The sequence below is a fragment of the Thermobia domestica genome, chromosome 15 (assembly GCF_964235325.1).
Source record: "Thermobia domestica chromosome 15, izTheDome1.hap1.1, whole genome shotgun sequence".
Lineage (NCBI taxonomy): Eukaryota > Metazoa > Arthropoda > Insecta > Zygentoma > Lepismatidae > Thermobia > Thermobia domestica.
Window position 1 is genome coordinate 15,972,914 of NC_137468.1, and position 19,951 is coordinate 15,992,864.

The 19,951-nt window shown below is 35.5% G+C and overlaps 1 protein-coding gene across 1 annotated transcript in view; it reads left to right on the forward strand.

Moving 5' to 3' along the window:
- The first annotated feature begins 1,235 nt into the window (after nt 1–1,235).
- The window catches only part of LOC145672090 (protein CLP1 homolog), a 56,280-nt gene continuing 37,564 nt past the window's right edge, over nt 1,236–19,951 (forward strand). Inside the window, exons 1-2 of the mRNA XM_081741343.1 lie at nt 1,236–1,421; nt 13,609–13,764. Of these exons, the coding sequence (XP_081597469.1) occupies nt 13,657–13,764 (108 nt within the window). The 5' untranslated portion in view covers nt 1,236–1,421; nt 13,609–13,656. The remainder of the gene's footprint in view (nt 1,422–13,608; nt 13,765–19,951) is intronic.

Consider the following 19,951-nt stretch of genomic DNA (forward strand, 5'->3'; position numbering starts at 1 on the left):
GGATGTGCATGCCCGTCCATGTTATTAATTACTGTTATAGAAGCCTAAAACATTTGGATCTTTGTGGATGTTCGTGATACTGTAGCACCCTTAGTTTGTAACAAAATTTCAGCCTTCTTTTTTATATTATTCTAAAAGTTACAAGAGTGTAAAGATAAATAGTCCACTAAGTGTGTTCGTGTCACGTTATTTTTCATTTTTACCCTAAGAGTGTTAAACACGAGTGTCCCCTAAATAAATCTTATCTACCCCACTCGGGGAGGAAGGTAGAAGCTTCAAATGACACCAATAGATATGTAGACCCTATATACAACCACTTACCTCTGTTTCTTTTGTAGCTTCATCTCTGGATCACCCTCGGCCTCAATAATCTCTTCCAATGACTGCTGTCTTGATGTTTCCTGTATAACACCAACGTGTCGTGATCTTAAATGGTACCACAAGCCAGTTGTTGAATTTCGATTGTGGATAATACTTTGACAGTAATTGCATTTTGAAGAAACACCACCATTTTCACGAGTGAAATGTTCCCATATATTCGACTTTCCCATTGTAAATACTTCCCGAAAATATCTTCTTGCAGTTAGTTCGAAACAAGCTCTGCGTTGGTAACTGATATAATGAACGTCGGTTGGGTATTCCTCGTAACGAACTAATGCTTCTCCCACTAGGCCAATAAACATATCAGAAGTGTTGATATCGTAGGACACGTGTCCTTTCTCCAAACAACAATCTTTTATTGTTACCAAAATATGCAGTCACAGCGAATATGAAACCTCGTACCGTATCAGCAAAGGCGAGTACAAGATAAAAGCAGTCTCAAATAGCTATTACGATTAGAACACGCCGCATCAGCGAAATAAGATACTATTCAATTTCAGTCCAGCAGTAAAGCTTATCTGTATGTAATGATGCGTTTATTTTCTTTTGTTTACAACTGCAATCAAACCAGGCAGGGAAAGAAATGTTGCTCTTTCGCAACTACAAATTTCTCTTCAGTTTCGTTTCGTCCTTTCGTGTTCCATCTCCAAACTTTGTCCTTCTGTTTCGATTGTTTTTCGTTTTCCGAAAAAATTTTCGTTTTTCGAAAAATTTTTCGTTTTTCGTTTTCGAAAAAGCCATTTTTCGAAAAAATGTGGCCATCCCTAGTTTTGAAATTGTATCGAATTGCTATCGATTATCCGTTTATCGGAACAGCCCTAGTTTACCCTACATGCCGAAAGCCTAAAAATCTTTAGTCCTAATCCTAATATAATTTTCGTGATTGGGTCGACGTAGCTCAATAGCTGTTAACGGATGGAGTTAATAAAATACTATTTATTTTTAATTTTTAACACGTGTATTTTACATTTCTTGCAATATGCATGGAAAAGTTTATATTGTTTGGATTTGTTGAATTGCGTTTCATAAAGTAGGATATCGTAAGTACAGTTTACAGTATATATTGTATACATTGTTGAAGAACTAGTGTTTGTGTACAATCCAGCCGTGCAGTGTAAGTTTAGCCACGCCATTGGAAATAATGCCATTACTGCTATAACCCCGGACCAGACGAAAATAAAAAAAGGCTTGCAGATTTACTTTTGGGACATCACTCGAAATAATAGTTCAAAATTTAGAATTCTGTCAGTAATTTCCTTTTTATTGTTTTCTAAATGACTTGCGCTGGCGACGTGAAAGTAGGCCTATCTCACATGGCATAGTTAAATTCAAGGGGATCATCATAAGTAATTGTTGAAAAATTACAATTGTGGTGTAGGTGTAGTTTTGGCGCACCACATTTTGGAGTATTTATAAGTAAAATTCAATACCTAGCATGCAAAGATATGCGTGCAGTTTTACTATACGGATCCATACTATAAGTAGTATGAGTTTTACGTACTTCGTTTATGCCAGTTAGGCTAAAGGAGACGGTGATGATAAGTGAATGAGGGTTAAGTTCCAAAGTTGGACGTCCGTTTCTAGGAAAATTTATAAAATTTACAGGGAAAATATAGATAATTTGACCGTTTGTGTGCTTCATGATATAAAAGGATATCGAGAAATCTGTTTATTTGTTATATATAAGCGGTTATAAACATGGGACTATTTGGCGAGCGCAAGGTAACGGAATAGTTGCATTGTGGGAAAGAAATGAGCATTTATATTATCAACGTGGCGGTAATAAGTCCAAGGATATCTCTGTTCTAGATTCTAACTTAACCTAACCTAACCTTTCCCCCATCTCGTAACGAAAGGAAGCCTAAAGTCAGTTAAGAAAGTACAAATTGAAAATTATAAATTTTAATAGCTTTTATTAAGATTTTGGTAGAAAACTATCGGACGACCAACTTCGGAATAAATGCCGTGAATGAAATAGTGTAATGAAGAAAGTGGGAGGGAACAGGAAAACCCCGAGCACGTTGTTTATCCACCACAAAGTCCACTTGGCGCGAGCTGGGATTGAACTAACGACCTCAAGCACCGGAGGTTAACGCGCTTTACCACTGAGCCCCCGCGCCCCCGGAGTAGGGATAGGAGTAATTTAAGTAGGAACGGGTTATGGTGTTGGTTGGGTTCTGTTCTTGACACAAAATGAGCAAATTAAATACTTGCACAGATTTTTCTGTACATTTTACAATCTGTGGATCCGTATAGTAAAACTGCACGGAGATATGTTTATAAGGAACGAACTTCTTCAAGCGTCAGAATTAAATGCAAAGTAATACAGCTATATTTTAGGTTCACAAGTGTAGGGTTTCTACTCTAAATCATCTTTGCGGCGGATGTAATAAGTGAGTGCATATGAACGATAGATCTATTAGATGTTATTTTCCACCGGCAACATATTTCTGCACAGTGTACAGAACCCGTATTTTATATTTACAAGTAGAGCGTTACTAGTTACTAGTTTGAAACCATGACAAGTTCTATTGAAATTCGTATCAATTGCTAAATCCCACTTATTTACACTATCCTTGCTTGCGCACATAAACACCATCGCTGACAGGCCTGCTCCCTTTGGATGCACCAGCGTGCTAGTACACGAGCCCACCAGTTTCGCCGTGCACTGACTCGATTAGATAGCATTCGTGATTTTCAGTGGCCACCTAGCACCGGTTGATTCGTAGTTTGCAGTGTAGTATTTATGCTACACATCCGAAAGCCGTATTTATAGACAAATCGTAATTTTTCAACAATTACTTCTGATGGCCCCCTAGAATATTATCTATGCCAAGTGAGATATTTTCATGTCGTCTAGGCCAAACTTTTTAGGGTACAATAAGGTGCAAATTAGTGAAAAAATTATGATTTTTCTAGTGGTGCGCCAAACGTAAACCTGTATAATTCTTTTACAACTTGTGTATAAATACGGCGTTCGGATGTATCCATAAGAACTACAGTGGCAAAAACAAAACAATCTTTGCTATGTGGCCATGAGTTTTAACTAACCGAGTCAGCTCAGGAAGAAAACACGGGGTCCGAGCGTCTGTGAGGCTGTGCGTGTTTAGGTAGCAGGCGCGTCTGCCGCGGTGGGGATAGGCATAAGGAAGGATACTTAACACAAATGAATTTTGGCAGTGATACGTGTTTGAATACCACTTTTCATGGTTTATTACTAGTAGCGTTCCGCTTTTAAACATTAAATACAACTTTTGTACAGTGTCCAGAAATACACAGCCTGTGGACAATAGTTTCAAGTACGGTCATATTTCACATGCACTTACTTATTTTATCCATAGTAAACCACTTGTAAGGATTTTACACTAGTAACCCTACACTTGTAAACATTAAATACAGGTGATTACTTTGTATTTAATTGTATCGCTTGCAGAAATTTATTCTTTACAAATATGTCTTTTCATGCAAAGTATTGAATTTTACCTGCAAATCTTCCAAAATGTGGCGCACCACAAATAAACCAGCACCAAAAAAGGAATATTATTTAGTTTGTCCATCAAACTACTAAGTTGTGATCCTGGCTCACATGCTAGTGATTATTTTTCGAAATACAGTGTGGACGTATGGCATAAAAACTAGTGCATAAACCACGAACATACTTGTGCTAGATGACCACTATAAAGCACGAATGCTGTCTAACCGAGTCGGAGTAGGAGCGCAAGAGAGGAGCCCGAGTGTTAGTGAGTAAGTGCGTCAACGGCGGTGGGTATACTTATAAACAAGGATAATGGAAATACACTTTATATGTCATAAATTTGATGGCTTTTGTGTTGCACAGCTTTGTGTGAGATATTAAATGCCATAAATAAAATAGAATAAAAATTGCTAAATTACGTTAGATTAGATTAGGTTTGCTTAGATGTTTCTTTTCTTTTCTGTACTTTCAATTCGTTACTACACTTACGACAAACTGTTGGCCTGTTTAATAGATCATGCCTTTTACCCAGTTTCAACAGCTGATACTCCTTACTTTTGTACAATTCGATAAATCTCAAACATGATATGTAACAACCATGTCATTTACGTATCATTTCCACACTGCCTTTCCCATAAATCATAACAATTGTACCTCTCCGCCAAATACTCCCCTCCACCTCCATATATAGTGCCGCTTACAACATCTACAAGTATTTTCTTAACTTCAACTATTCGCTTCATCTGACTTTCACTCATTCTTCCTCACGAACCCAAAATAAATTCTCCAATTCATCTGGTATATTTTCTGAAATTGGTCCGGCCGATACAGCAGTTAACTCGAAATGATGGTTGAAAATTTATATTTATTTCACTAATTTCCTTGCTGTTATCCTCTGTAACACGTGCGCTAGGTGACATGACTACCCCACTTAGTATAGATGATATTTAAGGAAGTGACCAAAAGTAATTGTTGAAAACCTATAATTCTTTCACCTCTTGCGTATAAATCTAGCGTCCGGACACATGGCATAAAATTACAGTGGAAAAGCCAAACCAACTTCTGCTAGATAGTAATCGAGAAGCACGAATGCTGTCTAACTGATTCCATGCATGGCGGAGCAGGTGCATGCGTCCGAAGGGTCAAGGCAGGTCAGCGATGATGTGTATGAAGAGAACAAAATTGGTTCTATGCTAAGCAAGGGAAGTGATTCCTCTGTTAGCTGTTATGTATCTAGGTTTGTTTCATTCTTTTTATATAGGTGAATGGTAATAGTGTGTGTAATTTGAGTGTAATGTGTGGTATATTAGAAGAATAAAAATGTTGTTACTGCGTTCGATTCTCTGGTAGTATCTCATTTGTATTTTCAGGACTGAGAAATGTTTTCCCTCATAAGTATTCTAGATATTGCAGCAAAATTTAGCATACATATATACGTAGACAGTGGTATTTTTCAAAGTAGATTATGGTAGGATACCTGTAGTCGAGGCCACTCCAGACGGTTGGGACAAATTTAATATACAGGGTGGTCCAAAAGTAGGTATACAGTTTTGGACTGATCGGCTCATGGCATTTTATATCATTTATTTATTATCCACACAGCGATTAACTTAGTTTCTTCTTAATTTCTTTTAACTTATACTTGAAGTTTCGAACAGCCAGAAACAAATAAATCCATTACTTTTTTTAAAAGTTATTTGTATTTAGCAATATTTGTTAGAGAAACAAAATAAAATTGATTTAAAAGTGTAATTAACATTTATTTTTGAACAGACTTTAACTGTTTTCATTTTTAGCACGTTTCAATACAGCAGGATTCTTTCTTAAATAAGAGAAATTCTTTACAGGTCAAGTGAAAGTTAATTTTTACCATTAGTTCAGATTTCAGTAAATTTTCAGGCACCCAGCCACTTTGCGTCAGTCAAAGCATTTCTAATCATACTAGACACTCTTTCACAAGATGAATTGCTTGCAGGTATTCATAATACAAATACAGCTAAATTAAACAACTCTGTTGAGTAAGGTATAGTTTGTTACAGTTAAGTATAGTTGAGTAAGAAGACTAATCACTCTCGTTTTGCATTTTTTTTTTCTTTCTTTTAAGTAGTGAATTTTGAATACAGGCTGTCGTTGTTTACGTTGACTTTAACATGATTCAAAATATCAGTAACATCAGACCAATTGAGTTTTTATTTTTCTTTCTTATTTTTTCTAAATTCACACAATATTTGTATACGGAATTTTCGTAATCTCACCAGTCCTTTTCATACGACTGCGCCTTAACGAAGAAAGCGTCCACATCCCACTGAAATGCGTTTACGTCTCTCGGAGTTAGATCTTCATTCTTCAAAGTTTGAGCACAGAGAAAACCATAAAAATTGACTTTTTGGCTTTTGTTACCACTCGGTTCGTATCTTACTTTGTGAATGTGATCATAGTAGGGTAGGCAAATGAGACTACTTTTTATTTTATTTATTTAGTTTGCTAAATAATAACAGTAGTGATGAAATTGTTGGTTTTAACCAAAAGAAAACCAGTGTCAAAATTATTAGTTCACCCGTACATCTTGAATAGCAACCCGTACATCCGTATCTGAGTTGTTAAACCCGTACAGTTGGCAGCCGTGATAAACATATATGTATCGTTTCAAAACAACCTCTATATATAGGGTTTCAAAACAACGCCGATAACGTTTGGGAGGTGATTTCTGACACCAAGATAAGCCGAAAAGTATATACCATCCTGGTGCACAAATGCTTCCTTTCGTACTTACAGGCTGACTAAAACATGAAAAATTGAACTTTAAAGGACCATAGCTTCAAAACTATGGAACCTACCGTAGTCGGGTCAAGACTTCACTTAGGAACTAGTATGTGTCCTATCCAAATATCCAAGTTTCAGAATCTTGCGGTGCTTCCGCAACAATTTTTATGGAGGTAGTTAGTGAGTGCTTCAAATGGTATGCGTGTAGCCAAACTCCCTCTATAAAAATTGCTTCGTGAATACCTAAAGATTCTCAGACATGTATTTTTGGATAGCTCACATACTAGTTCCTAAGTAAAGTCTTGACCTGCCTACGGTAGGTCCCATAGTTTTGAAGCTATAGGCCATTAAAGTTCATTTTTCCATGCTTTCGGCAGCCTATAACTCCGAAAGAAAGCATTTGTGCACCCAGGATGGTCTATACTTTTTGTCTTATCTTGGTGTCAGGAAACATCTCCCAAACGTTGTCGGTGTTGTTTTGAGACACTGGGAGGTTTGTGTATGTGTGAGAGAGATACACTCTGCTTTGAAAAGTACAGAATACTGTGCTCAGTAGGATATCTTACTCTTAGTAAAAACGAAGAGTGTGTTCACTTTTATTTTCGAAACGAAACAACTGAAAAGAGAAACCAAAGTGACGTGAATAGCATACCAAAGTGGCGATTTGATATAAGACCTTAATGCCTTAAAACTATTCTGATATTTGGCACCGCCCTGTTTTAGAACCGTTAGAGAGCGTGCACAAAAGACTGAAGAAGAGATTTTCCCATTTAAAACAAGACGGCTTCAACATTATGAACAGAATTTTAAAGTAGAAGAAAAAAACTTTTCAAGAATTAATGAAATCTTTCTTTTTTTTAACTGAAAATTCATGCTTTATTCTGAAAGAATGTCTTGACATTCGATAATTTTGATATGTTAATTCTAAGGTAATTGGAATTTATACTTACCGATTACTATTCAGTATACACCTTGCAACGGCAAGCGTATCTTTCGGAAGACTCTTTCAAAAGAGCACTTCCAGTTACAGGCTTCCTGTGACTATTGTCATTGGTAAAAAACAAATTGGTTCCCCTAAATTTTCGTTAATTGTCTGTTGAATGTTGCTGAACTTGAAGCAAACACATACACAAATAAATAAATAAACAGGTTTCGTGGAATCTTGCTCAAAGAAAAACTCCCTGCCTCACAGCTGAGCATTTTGTTTGTGAGCATTTTTCCTCTTTCAGGGAAAAGCATCTGAAAAGCAGAAAGCAATTCTACATGCGTCAGTGATCTTTGCATCCCGTTCAATAAACTTTTTATTCATATGTGTGTCACCGAAGTTTACTAGTTTGTAAAATTCTGAAGTTTAGTATAGGGTTGCCATATTTCAAAAATGAAAATTCGGGACGATACTAAATTACGAGTATCTTTAAAATGCTTAAAATGAAAAGAAGTGTTATATACTAATTTACTTTCTTTCATTAGATAGAGTTGTCCAAGTATTACGTAATTATATGTTTTAGTTATTTCAGTATACCTTCTCCTCCCTGTTAAGCAACCGTAAGCAGATGATTCCCCCCCCCCTGGTAAAACTTTTTGTCTCTGGCCTAATGAATGCTGTGAAAAAAGCAAACGATTATATTTCCTTCCTTTCTTCTTCGCTGAAATCCGGGACGCAGATCTCGATTCCGTGACGGTTCCGGAGTTTCTGGGACGAACGACATCCCTAGTTTAGTACCTATGATCGCAGTTGCAGGAGAAATTTGCTATGGATGTATAATAATTTATGTGAGTGTGAGTGATGTGGCAATAAATGTAGATATTGAAATAAGACTATCACGCAGCTACAGTAGTATTTTTTTAATGTATGACCGGGCAACATTAGTTGCACTCGAGTAAGAAGGAGAACCTGTTTGTTGACCAGGATCACAAAAAATATTTTCAACAATAACATGCAGTAATCGTATTATACGTCACGTATTACACTAGATACGCAAGAAGAATTCGGGAGTTTCCCGATCTACTTTTTAATGCAACTTATTTTTTTATTCAATTATTTGAATTTCAATTTAATTTCTTTTGTATGAACTTACAGATATGAGGAATCTCCTCAGGTGAGTGTAACATGTATCATTCGTACAAAAAAAAAAAAAAAAAAAATCCATGAGTAAAATAAATGTTGTGAGATTTATGCACACCTCAATCGTATAACAAGAATTTTCGGATATAGTATACATAAAGCTGCATCAGTTCCCGAAGGAGGAGGACGCTCATACTTTTAGGGATTATTCATTGAGTATGTACGAACTTACAAAGGGGGTAACAAAGCGACTTTTATTTACTTATCGACTGATACGAAAATAAAAAAAAAAAAACGTACCTGTACTTTATATCTGCATGTGTAGTGCCCTTGTACTTTATCTATGACTATTTGTGTGTGTGGGGAACGCATATCGCATGTCTTGTGCACATGGATACTTCTCACTATTGCGCTACGTAGAAAATTTATGGTATTTCATGTAGAAGTGGTAATAGAACACAGAAGAAACGCAGATGAGGGAGTTCTCATGTATACTATTACCCTTTTTATATTTTATACCAACAGGTAACATATAGTATTTTGTGCAACTTAACACCACTATAACTTACATTTTCGTTATATATTGCTGATCGGTGATTATACAAATGAAAATCATTCTTATTTTGCGTGTTATGATTATGTACATCCTTATTTGTTATGAAAGTTGATGAGTAAAAGAGACGATACAAATATAAACTATCCAATGGTAGTATATTCACTTCCTTAAACAATTGTCTACATGAAATTCAGATTCCTTATCATGAAGTATTCTTATTACTTTCTTCTGAATTTTTAGGACACTGAGCCTCTGACTTGAATTTTCCCAGAACGTGATACCATATTGTAATATTGAGTTAAAACAAGAATGATACAAGGTTTCGGCTAATTTTCTCAAAGTACCTTCTTTCTAATAATTCTTAGAGTATAACATATTTTATTTATTTTATTAGTAACTTATTCTATATGGGACTCCCATGTTTAGTTATCACCTATAGTAAGATCTACAAATGAACAGTGTGTTGTATAATTAATTAATTGTATTTGTTTTTTTTTTATCGAGGTATAAGTTAATGTATATAAGTTTACTGCACTTACCATTAATGTTAATAGCAAAGGATATTTCAGCATCATACAAAAGGATACTTCATTTAGTGTTTGCCTAGCATTCTGTTCCAGTTCATTTTTTCCATTCACTAGCTGAGTGGTATATCGTGAGCGAAAAGGGTCACATCTGCCGAAGATATATATATATATATATATATATATATATATTTAAAATCATTAATTTACATATAAAGAAGAGGGACTCATGTGTTAAGAAAATAGAGGTAGATCCTAATTAATTTCACTTTGTAAATGAAGCGTTTGTATTATCTTTGGTTCAGCAAATTGTGTATTTCAAAAAAAAAAAAAAAAAAAGTCTGATTCATGCATTTGTAATTATCATAACAGGAGATTTTGTTTCCTTTTTTAATTCATATCTTTTTCGTTACCTTTTGAATGTTACCAACTAAGGGTTAAGAGACATACAAACGAAAAGCTTTAACAGTAACATCCGCCTGAGAGACGGACACATACAATTAAGACGCTTGAAGCCAAAGTGGTGAAAGTCAGTTTTCAATTATGTTTAGTTACACCCAGAGAATTGATTCTAAGTAACAAAATTCATAAACTGAATATGAAACACGTCGTAATTCATTTATGTGTACCCATGAGTTCATTACAACGTGCTTCACCACTGAGAATCCATTTCTAAACATATACTTGTAGAGTTTTAACAACACATATATGCATCCCAATAGAATATGTCGTTTGGCAATTAGAAATGAATTTATTGAAAACATTAGATACTACTACTGGAGGATTCTTTCATTTCCTTCGTTCACGAATAGATGAATCATCAAACATAAGAGCCGCCAGCAAACGTTCACACCTTTTGAGGGACATGATTGCATGAAAAGGATGAAGTCTAAAGCAGTCAGTTGATAAAAGTGACACCAAGCTCTCACGCCTCAACTTGAAAATGGAGCACAAAGTCATCAAAGCAATAAGCGCTTCCATTTTAGTATTGTCAGTACAGTAGAGCGTCGATTATCCGAACGTCGGTCAACCGAACTGTGTACTCGCTCGCACCTGTTACTTTCCCACCCTACCGTCCATCATCCCCCTCACTCCCAAACCAAGTTTCCCACAGTAGTCGCCACACTGAGCCACCGCTGGCGGAACATTGCTTCTAATGGGGCCTTCATAAGGCGCTGCTGACCGGCCAAGCCGCCAGTCGCTGTGTTTCAACAATCAGCACACTTCTGTCGGTTTGGCACTGGCTGTGAATTTACTGTACAGTACTTCTTTTTGGCAAATAAACATGTACAGTTCGATTATCCGAACAAATCAGTTTTCCGAACACCCATGTCCCCCAATTACTTCGGATAATCGACGCTCTACTGTATTCTTATAACTTGAGGAGGAGTTATGTAACTTCCTTTTCATCACTTCCATTTTACACTAATGCGGTCTAAATTTTTATAAAAATAAATGGCAGATGTTCTCTAGATTTGGAAAATTCCGTAACTGATTCGGAGGTCCTAACCATGATAACAATTTAATTTTTATCACGTTTTCCTTAGGTGTTTTAGTACCCAAATTTGGCTTCTTGCAACTCCATCTGATACAACTATTTTTTTGCAATAAACATTATCTGTTTCTGTTGTACTTGTCTATTATTCTGATCACTATTCTCATAATTGTTGTATCCTTTATCAGCTATGTTATTGGCATCATTAAACTCTATTTCTGGATTGCTGTCATGACCTGTTTTGGATAAATGATCTTGTTCAGGAACATACGAATTATCGGACCCCTATTCATAATCAGTTTCTGATTTATAGCCATCTCTAAGTGCTATATAGTCTTTTGAAGTATAGCCCTACTCCTTTGTGATATATATTTGCTACTTGACATCTTAAAATATTTAGATTTTCGAAACGAAAGAAACACCCAAATATTAATAGTTGTCAGTATAACGTAATATCCGTCCCTTAGACGGACAAAATATATTTCCTTTACAGTAATATCCGCTTGCGAGACGGGGTAGAATAACTTTATAAACATCGAAGTTTGCAACAATGAGCTAGACACGCGACCACCTGCACAAAACAGTACAGTCAACCCTAGACTGAAGCATAGGTGAAATACCAGATCATACCTTGAATAGGGGTACCAACTCTGAAGAAAAGAATATCGTACATCCGCCTGGGAGACGGATATTACCGACTAAGGGTTAATTATCCAAATTTAGTGTTGAGATATACTGACTTAAGTGAAGCATGTTCGACTTGTAATTAATTGACACATGAAGAAAGACACTTTAAAAGAATTATTTGCACTAATACGTGAGTAGGTACTACAAAAACAAAGGGAATGTAATCCCACTTTTTTTTTTGTGTGTGTGTGTGTGTCGTAGATTACAGTCGAACACCGTTACACCGAATTTAATCGAGCATGAACTAAATTCATTATGTATGATTCCCAGACAATTTTTGTAAGTTTTTTGTTAGTGGCATTCTGTTCTGGAGATTCTCTTTTGATAAATACATATTTAAACAAAATTCCGAAATGGAGGCGCGGTGGCTCAGTGGTAGAGCGTTTACCTCCGGTGCTTGGGGTCCCTGGTTCGATCCCAGCTCGCGCCGTGTGGACTTTGTGGTGGACAAACACCGTGCTCGTAGGTTTTCTCGGGGTTCTCCCGTTTCCTCCCACTTTCTTCATTCCACCATTTCATTCATCTCTCATCATCACCGTCTCCTTTAGCCTAACCGGCATAATCGTGGGACGTAAATCTTAAGAATTTCGTTTTCATTTCAAAATTCCGTTCTGAGAAACACGATTGAAGAAACTAATTATGATCTGATTACGGTTATCATTTCAGTTCAAGTTTTGAAGTATGGTTTTGGAGATGGATGTTATGAGTTTTACTTATTTTCTCGGTGGGTTTTACCCAAAAGTACCTACTGACTTTTTTTTTTTTCTGCGAACCCTGAAATTAACGCAACCTAACCTAACTCACATCTTGAACCTGCTTTGCGGCACAAGGACCTAAATCAGGTACAAGCACTGTGCACAAGTAAAGAATATAAAAGCTACTTCGTAACGACTGGATGCTTTTAAGTTCATTCGGTGCCTTTTACAAGCTGGAACCATATGTTGGTAAAACTTGCAAAAGAAATTGTGCAGGTCAGTTTTATGCTTACTACATTTTGCAAAGTTCAGTACTCTGCGTGGGAAGAAACATGCATAAGGAACAAATATCTGCAGGCAAGTACTAAGTGATACAGCTCTATTTTATATTTAGAAGTGTACGGTTACTAATGTAAAATCCTGTAAGATGCTTAAATAAGTAAGTCCATATGAAAAAGGATTGGGCGTTTGTTCCGCAGAATAGTCCAATAGTTTGATACAAACATGTACATAATTGTGTAAGTTTTTATTATAAATATACGACTAATTTTGTTTCTTTTGAAGGAGGAGTTGCGTTACTTAGCGTAGGTTCACATTAGGAGGGCTTACCCGTTATGGGTATATAGGTAAATACATAGCATATGATGCCATAAAACATGAACCAACCTGTGCTAGATGGTCACTTAAAAGAAGAATATCAATACCGAGTCAGGGTAGGACAGCAGCATAGGTCCCGCGCGGAGGTGCGTCCGTAGGAAGCAGCGTTGCGCTAGTGAGAGTGGGTATGCGAGTAAGCAAGGATTGTGCAAAAAATATATAGAGACAGGATTATAATGTTGTTGGAAGAAGGACAAAAGTTACAATAAATAAGCTGTTAATTTTGACCTCTAAAGGCAGAGTGTTTTTAAAGCAACCTGTTGTATTTTCACTATTAATTAGTTTTTTGATAAGATCTTTGTTTTTTCAGGTAGTAAATATGAAGCAGTTGTAGATACTTTAAAGTTATCTACTCGAGATGTCTGAAGATAAGGAAAAAGATCCAAAGGCACAGGAATATAAATTAGATCCAGACACAGAGCTCAGATTCGAAGTTGAAACTAAAAATGAAAAAGTATCATTGGAAGTAAGTTATTGTTGAGAATTTGATATCCTTAATTTATAAATATATACCAAAGAAGAATTCACTTACCGATGAACCACATGAAATTATAATTAGTTCTAGAATGTAAGGAACATGTTTTTAGTTCTCGACATAAGTATTCGGGAGTTATAGTTTCACTCCAAGTGCATGTGTTTGTATTTGTATATATGGTAACTACAGGGTGGATCTGATCCAAATTTGGTGGAAAGTAGCCCAATGTGCGAGGAATAGAGATCGCTGTATATGTTTATTTATTTATTCACAGAGTTTCATACAGTGTGAAGTCAAGAGACTGAAACTGAACAACATAACGATTACAAATGAAATAAAATAAAAACAATAAAAAATAAATACAAACAAAGAAGGTTCACTTCTAAATTTACAATATTCTGTTTAGCTCAGTGCTAAAGTTTTGTTAAGGAGTAAAAATATTACAACCTGTTAGCAATGTATTATGATCAAGCGCTAGTATATAAAACAGTGAGCGTTTTACAATTAATAATCCAGGTGTCACGTAAGTTAGCAAGTTAAGAGTACGAATTCGCCGAGGAGGAACTCAAAAATTAATCTGTGATAATAAAAAAATCAGAATCAATTTTACCATTGATAATCTTATATAGGTAAAGTAGGTCTGCAGCTCGGTGTCGTTTGTCTAGGGTACATAAGTTTATTATAGACATTATTTCTTGTCTCGCGTGGTCACGTAACTCGGGAATTCTAAATCTAACTATGGCTATAAAAAAAGTTTAAGATCGAGTCAATGCGTGACAGGTTAGTTGGTACTGCCATATTCCATACAAGTGAACAGTATTCAATAATCGGGGAAATATAGGCCTTACAAAACATTGTAAGGGAGGGAGACTTTCTATTTCAGGAAATCTATAAAGTAAACCAAGTAATTTCATAGCTCTGGATCTTTTGAGATGACACGCATTTAACAGGTGTATTGTTGATATTGTAAATCTGAAGAAGCACATTTTTTTTTAAAGAGATGGAGACGATAGAACATTTGTTGGGGTTTATAGCTAAATTCCAGGTAGTACACCAGTTACATAGCATATCTATATCAGCTTGCAGTAAAGAAGCATCATATACAGAGTTAATGACTCTATAAAGAGTTTACAATCAGTGATTGGGCTCGGTAATTACTGGCCAGATCTGAATAAAATTTGGTGGTCAAGTAGCCCATCGTCTAAGGGATAAAGCTATATTTGGCGCCTGAACTCGGTTCGTCAACAGAGTCTATGTCCCACAGTTTTACACAGCGGGAGCTTCTCGTGAGTTCGATTCACTTCAGTTTGTTATATTTTCAGTATCAGTACTCATCCATAGGTTCCCTCTTCACATATTTTTATTTTGAATTATGAAATATACTTTGAGGACCTCGTTCCGCTTTCTCGGTCAGCCCTAATATGCAAATCTACATTATCCTTTTTCCTATTGCAATACACTTTCGGTGGTAGCCCATAAAAGTGCAGTTTCTTGTCATTTCTAACAAATCGCGTAGCGGGCAAGGAGAACTAGTTCTCTGGTAACCGATAACTTTGCTTATTAATCACAAAAGTACTTTAGGTGCACCTAATATATAAACCATTCAAACATAATAGAAAGTTATGTGATAATAATAATATTTAATTAATTGGCTTTGAAGTTATATTAAATTATATCGAGCACTTGAAATCAAACAAGAATTATAATCCGCCTTTGTATGGGTAGTTGTGTTTATATTTTCAGATATCAACTGCCAATTCACAACTAGAATATTTGTATATGTTTATTTTTATGTATAGTATACGCTGTATGCTTTCGTCGTGTACAGTTTCTGTCCAATGCCACCACAGCATAGACAGCTGAGAATGTCGCCAAACCCATTGTAGGGCTTATCTGTGGTCAGTCGTAGAATAGTTGATGAAGCTGACAGTTGTCTGTCTTGCGTGTCTGTGTTTGTGTGTATACAGGTCTGAGATTTCGGAAATTTTTACAAATATGGCAATATCGAAAGACACATTTACAGGTAGCTTGTGCTGGTGGGAAGGTCAGTTGTTGGCATCATTTGGATAATGTTTTGTGCTTACTGAGGGAGAGGACTGATCCTTTGAGTTTCTGAAGCTCTATACATGAGGAAAACGTCTCCTCTGTTGGCATCTTTTCATAATGAAATAGTAATTTATTTTTGATTGTAATATGATAAGTAATACGATAGTAATACATACTATACAGTATATAATTATATCTGGCAACAGAGAACATATGAATGAGTACTGAAAATATGAAATAAGTCTAAAAGATAATCCTTGGAACTAAACTTCAATAAATAATTTAACGTTTAATATAAAATGCGCTTAGAGCCTGGTGGTTTCTCTATTACTGTTGTGGAAAAATATATACGTTAAAAATTTATAATTACAACTCTAACTAAAAATTATTCAGTATTTCTGAAAGAACAAAACAGTTGATTCAAAGGTAGTATTTTATTACGACAGTTATCACTTGCAGTTAAAATTAGTAGATAGGGCTACTATACTTTGTAACAGTTGTCAGTAAATCAGAGTTCAGTAATTATCAGAATCTGAAATAATTAAGGTCAGTAAGTATATGCATTTCTTTTTCAGTACATCTCGGTTACATTTAAGTTATTCCAAAATAGTTCTGAAGTAGTACAGCATGCTTACTTTTCTTTGCTGACGTACTAAAAATGTAGAATGTCCAATCAATAATTAATAGTACAAGAAATAAGTATTTATCGGATATAAAATTATTTTCTAAACAGAAATACTGGCGTACTTTACAGTGGCCAATACTTAAATTCGTTTAAATGTATTTCGAAGAATACACTATCGCATACCGAATTACACCTTAATTCAGTTACTCAGAAAAATCATCAATGCATTTACATTAATAGGGGACAAAATGTCTCAGTGGTAGAGCTCTTACCTCTGATAAGTGGTGCTCCTGGTTCGAATCCCCGCCAAGTAAGTCTGTTGATGGACATATCGTGTCCTTGGGTTTTCTCAGGGTACTCTCGTTTCCCTCTACATTCTCATTCCACCAGTTCTTGCGTCATCATTCACTTCCTTTAATCGTCATCTCCCTTAGCCTAAGGGGCATAAACGTGGCACGTTAAATCGAAAGATTTTATTTTTGAACTTACATTAACATTGAAATCGGATATATATATATATAGAAGATAAGACAAAAAGTATAGATCAATCTGGATGCACAAATACTTCCTTGTCGGAAGTCTTTAAAGAATCACAAACACTTAAGTCAACCATTATCATGCTTAACTCCAGGCATGATCGCGAAAGTTCGTGAAGTAATCCTCGCGGACAAAAGGCAAACAATCCAGACATAATTACTTAATATAGAAGAATGATGTTAACCATGTATACTTATGTCCAAAATGATTGTCGCATATCTATAACTGTCTTCTTGTATGAATATAATTTGATAATGATTTTGCAGGGAACTTTTAATGCTGATACTATGTGTATAATCGGGAAATATATATTTGTGGTAAAATTCATAGAAAAAGAGGTATAAATACGAAAATTAGAATGGGTAAAACAAAATGTTGCTAAATGGACAAGAAAATTTTATTTTCATTTTATTGTTCTTATTTACTATGTTTTTGACATGAAATTTGCCACATACATGTCTTTGCTGATTATACACATACTAACATTATAAGAAATACTGGGTGAGTTAGTTATCAAATTATATTCCTACAACAACATATTTATAGACATGCGACAATAATTTTGGACATGAGTGTATCTCTGTATTTCTTCTGTTTATTTGTTAAGTATTTTCAGTATTTCAACCCTCACGGGAGCCATGGTGAAGAACCTTTACTTCTGATTGCTGAAAACTCACTATTTTCTATCCTGTTTTGTTTTGTACTGTCCTGTAAAAGAAAATGAATACTACAAAACAACACAGAATAAAAAAATAATTAGTTTTCAGCAATCAGAAATTAAGACTATGACTTCCGTGCAGGGGCGGATCCAGGACCGACTTCTGGGGGGGGGGGAGCGATGGGTTGTCATACTGCTACTTTTAAGGGCTCCAAACTTTGGGATGGGTTTTATTTATATATATAAAATAAGAAAGTTTCCTCTTCTGGGGGGCAATCGCCCCCCCCCCCCCTGGATTCGCCCCTGCTTCCGTGAGAGTCGAAATAATGAAAATATTTGACAAAGTAAGCAGAAGAAATACGGAGATACAATGTAAGTCTATTGTTCTATAAATTATGAGTTCAACTGTCATGCGGGACATGTCAGCGCGTTCTAGCGAATGAACAGAACATACAATTGCAACTTCGTCTATTTAAGAACAACTATTCTAGATCAACAAGATTAACTGTCTGCCACTCACTTTGCGATTTCAACCTGTTTCTTGAACACATTATACCCAGCCAATGGAATTCCAGTAATTGGAAAATCATTTGACTCGTTGCATGCAAGTCCGAAGTGATTAGTTTGAAGGTAACGGTAGGAATTTAGATGTAAGGTAAGTTTCCTGGTTATTAGGAGAAAATTGTCGGTAATTTTGGGTAGCACCTCGATATTTATTATTACCAATGAAACAATTAAATTCTTTTTCACAAAATGTGACATAGGAGAGATGCATACCAACGTTACTATCAGATAATAACATGATTTATTCACTGTTTTACAATGTTTTCATATTTTGGGAAAAATTGTGTTGAAGTCCCATTAAGAGTTTACTCTCAGAAAGATATTAAAAAATTACAATAAACAGTGTTTCTATAGATTAACTATGCATGCTTCTAAATATATATTTGTCAATTTTATAACAACTTTGTAGAAAATATTCCATGTTTTATAGTTATTAATAAAATATTATTTCAGTTTTAATAAAATATTATTACTTTACATTTTCTGTTATAATTTTCTCTAAGCTATTGCTATTACGAAGCGATAAATAAAATTAGAATAGGACAGAAGTAAAAAATAAATAAGGTATCTGCATTAACCCTTAATTACTAACCATTTGTATAACCACACTATTACTAACCCCGGGTGAAAAATCAACCTCCTTTCCTTGATATTACTGCCGGAGCGTCACGCCAGCTTTGAACAGAACCTAACTTAACCTAACCCAACAATAGTTTAAGATATATCACAGATTTTACCATTTTTTCCTTAAATTTATTTATTTATTTATTTATTTATTTATTTTTGGAGGGGGGCCTCCATCTTCATCTAAATATTTGTCCTCTAGTAAGAAATTCAAGATTTGATACTCTGGGACTACCTCTAAATCAGCCTTCCTTGACGTACTATAGGAAGTAAATACTGATGTTTCACAGCTTGTGTCACAAACTAAAATTAAAAAATAAATTCAGTAAACAGTTACGTTATTACTAACCCAGGGTGTATTTTCACCCTATGCTCAATGTAGTAGTCAAACTCCAGACGTCTGTACACTTCCACTGCCACTAGCATACTGATTGATAAGAAACAAATAAAACACACCGAAAGACAGTTTTGTAGGTGCTAACCTCATTTGACGATAAACGAAAATAATTCTCTCAGGTGTTTTTTCACCCTGGGTTAGTAATTAAGGGTTAAGTAAGATATCTTCCTACTGTTTCTGAAGACTATAAAGTCATGTAGGACTTGCACGACAATGTACTTACAGCCAGGACTCGAAAAATCCCGGACGCCAGGTTGCCAACAAGCTCGGCGCATAGCTTTTTTGGTTTTTTCTTTCTTTGTTTCTTGTTACTGTTCCCAGTTTTTGACTGCCAGTAATTCTGATTTTTATAATCTTCAATGGTTTAAAAAACATATTAAGTTTCCAAGTTACCTTGAATCTGAAATCCAAGAATTCCATTGAATTACGAGTACTACCTAATGTATCGCTTTGTGTATGCTGTATGTCTCTCTCTTGTGCTTTTGCTTAAGAGCTAAGAAAATTTTGTTGTTTCCTGATTAACCATGAGGCAGTGGCACCAAATTCTCATACTTTTCCAGTGGTTCTTTTTATACCAATGATTGTGTCCAGTGCCGCCATACCGTAAGTGGCATAGAATGTCACCAAACTCCGTGTGGGGCTTATTTATGATTGGTTGCAGGGCAGTCGCTGAAACTGACAAGTTTCTGTATTGCCTTGTTGTCTTTGGAGACAATTTGTCGCTTTG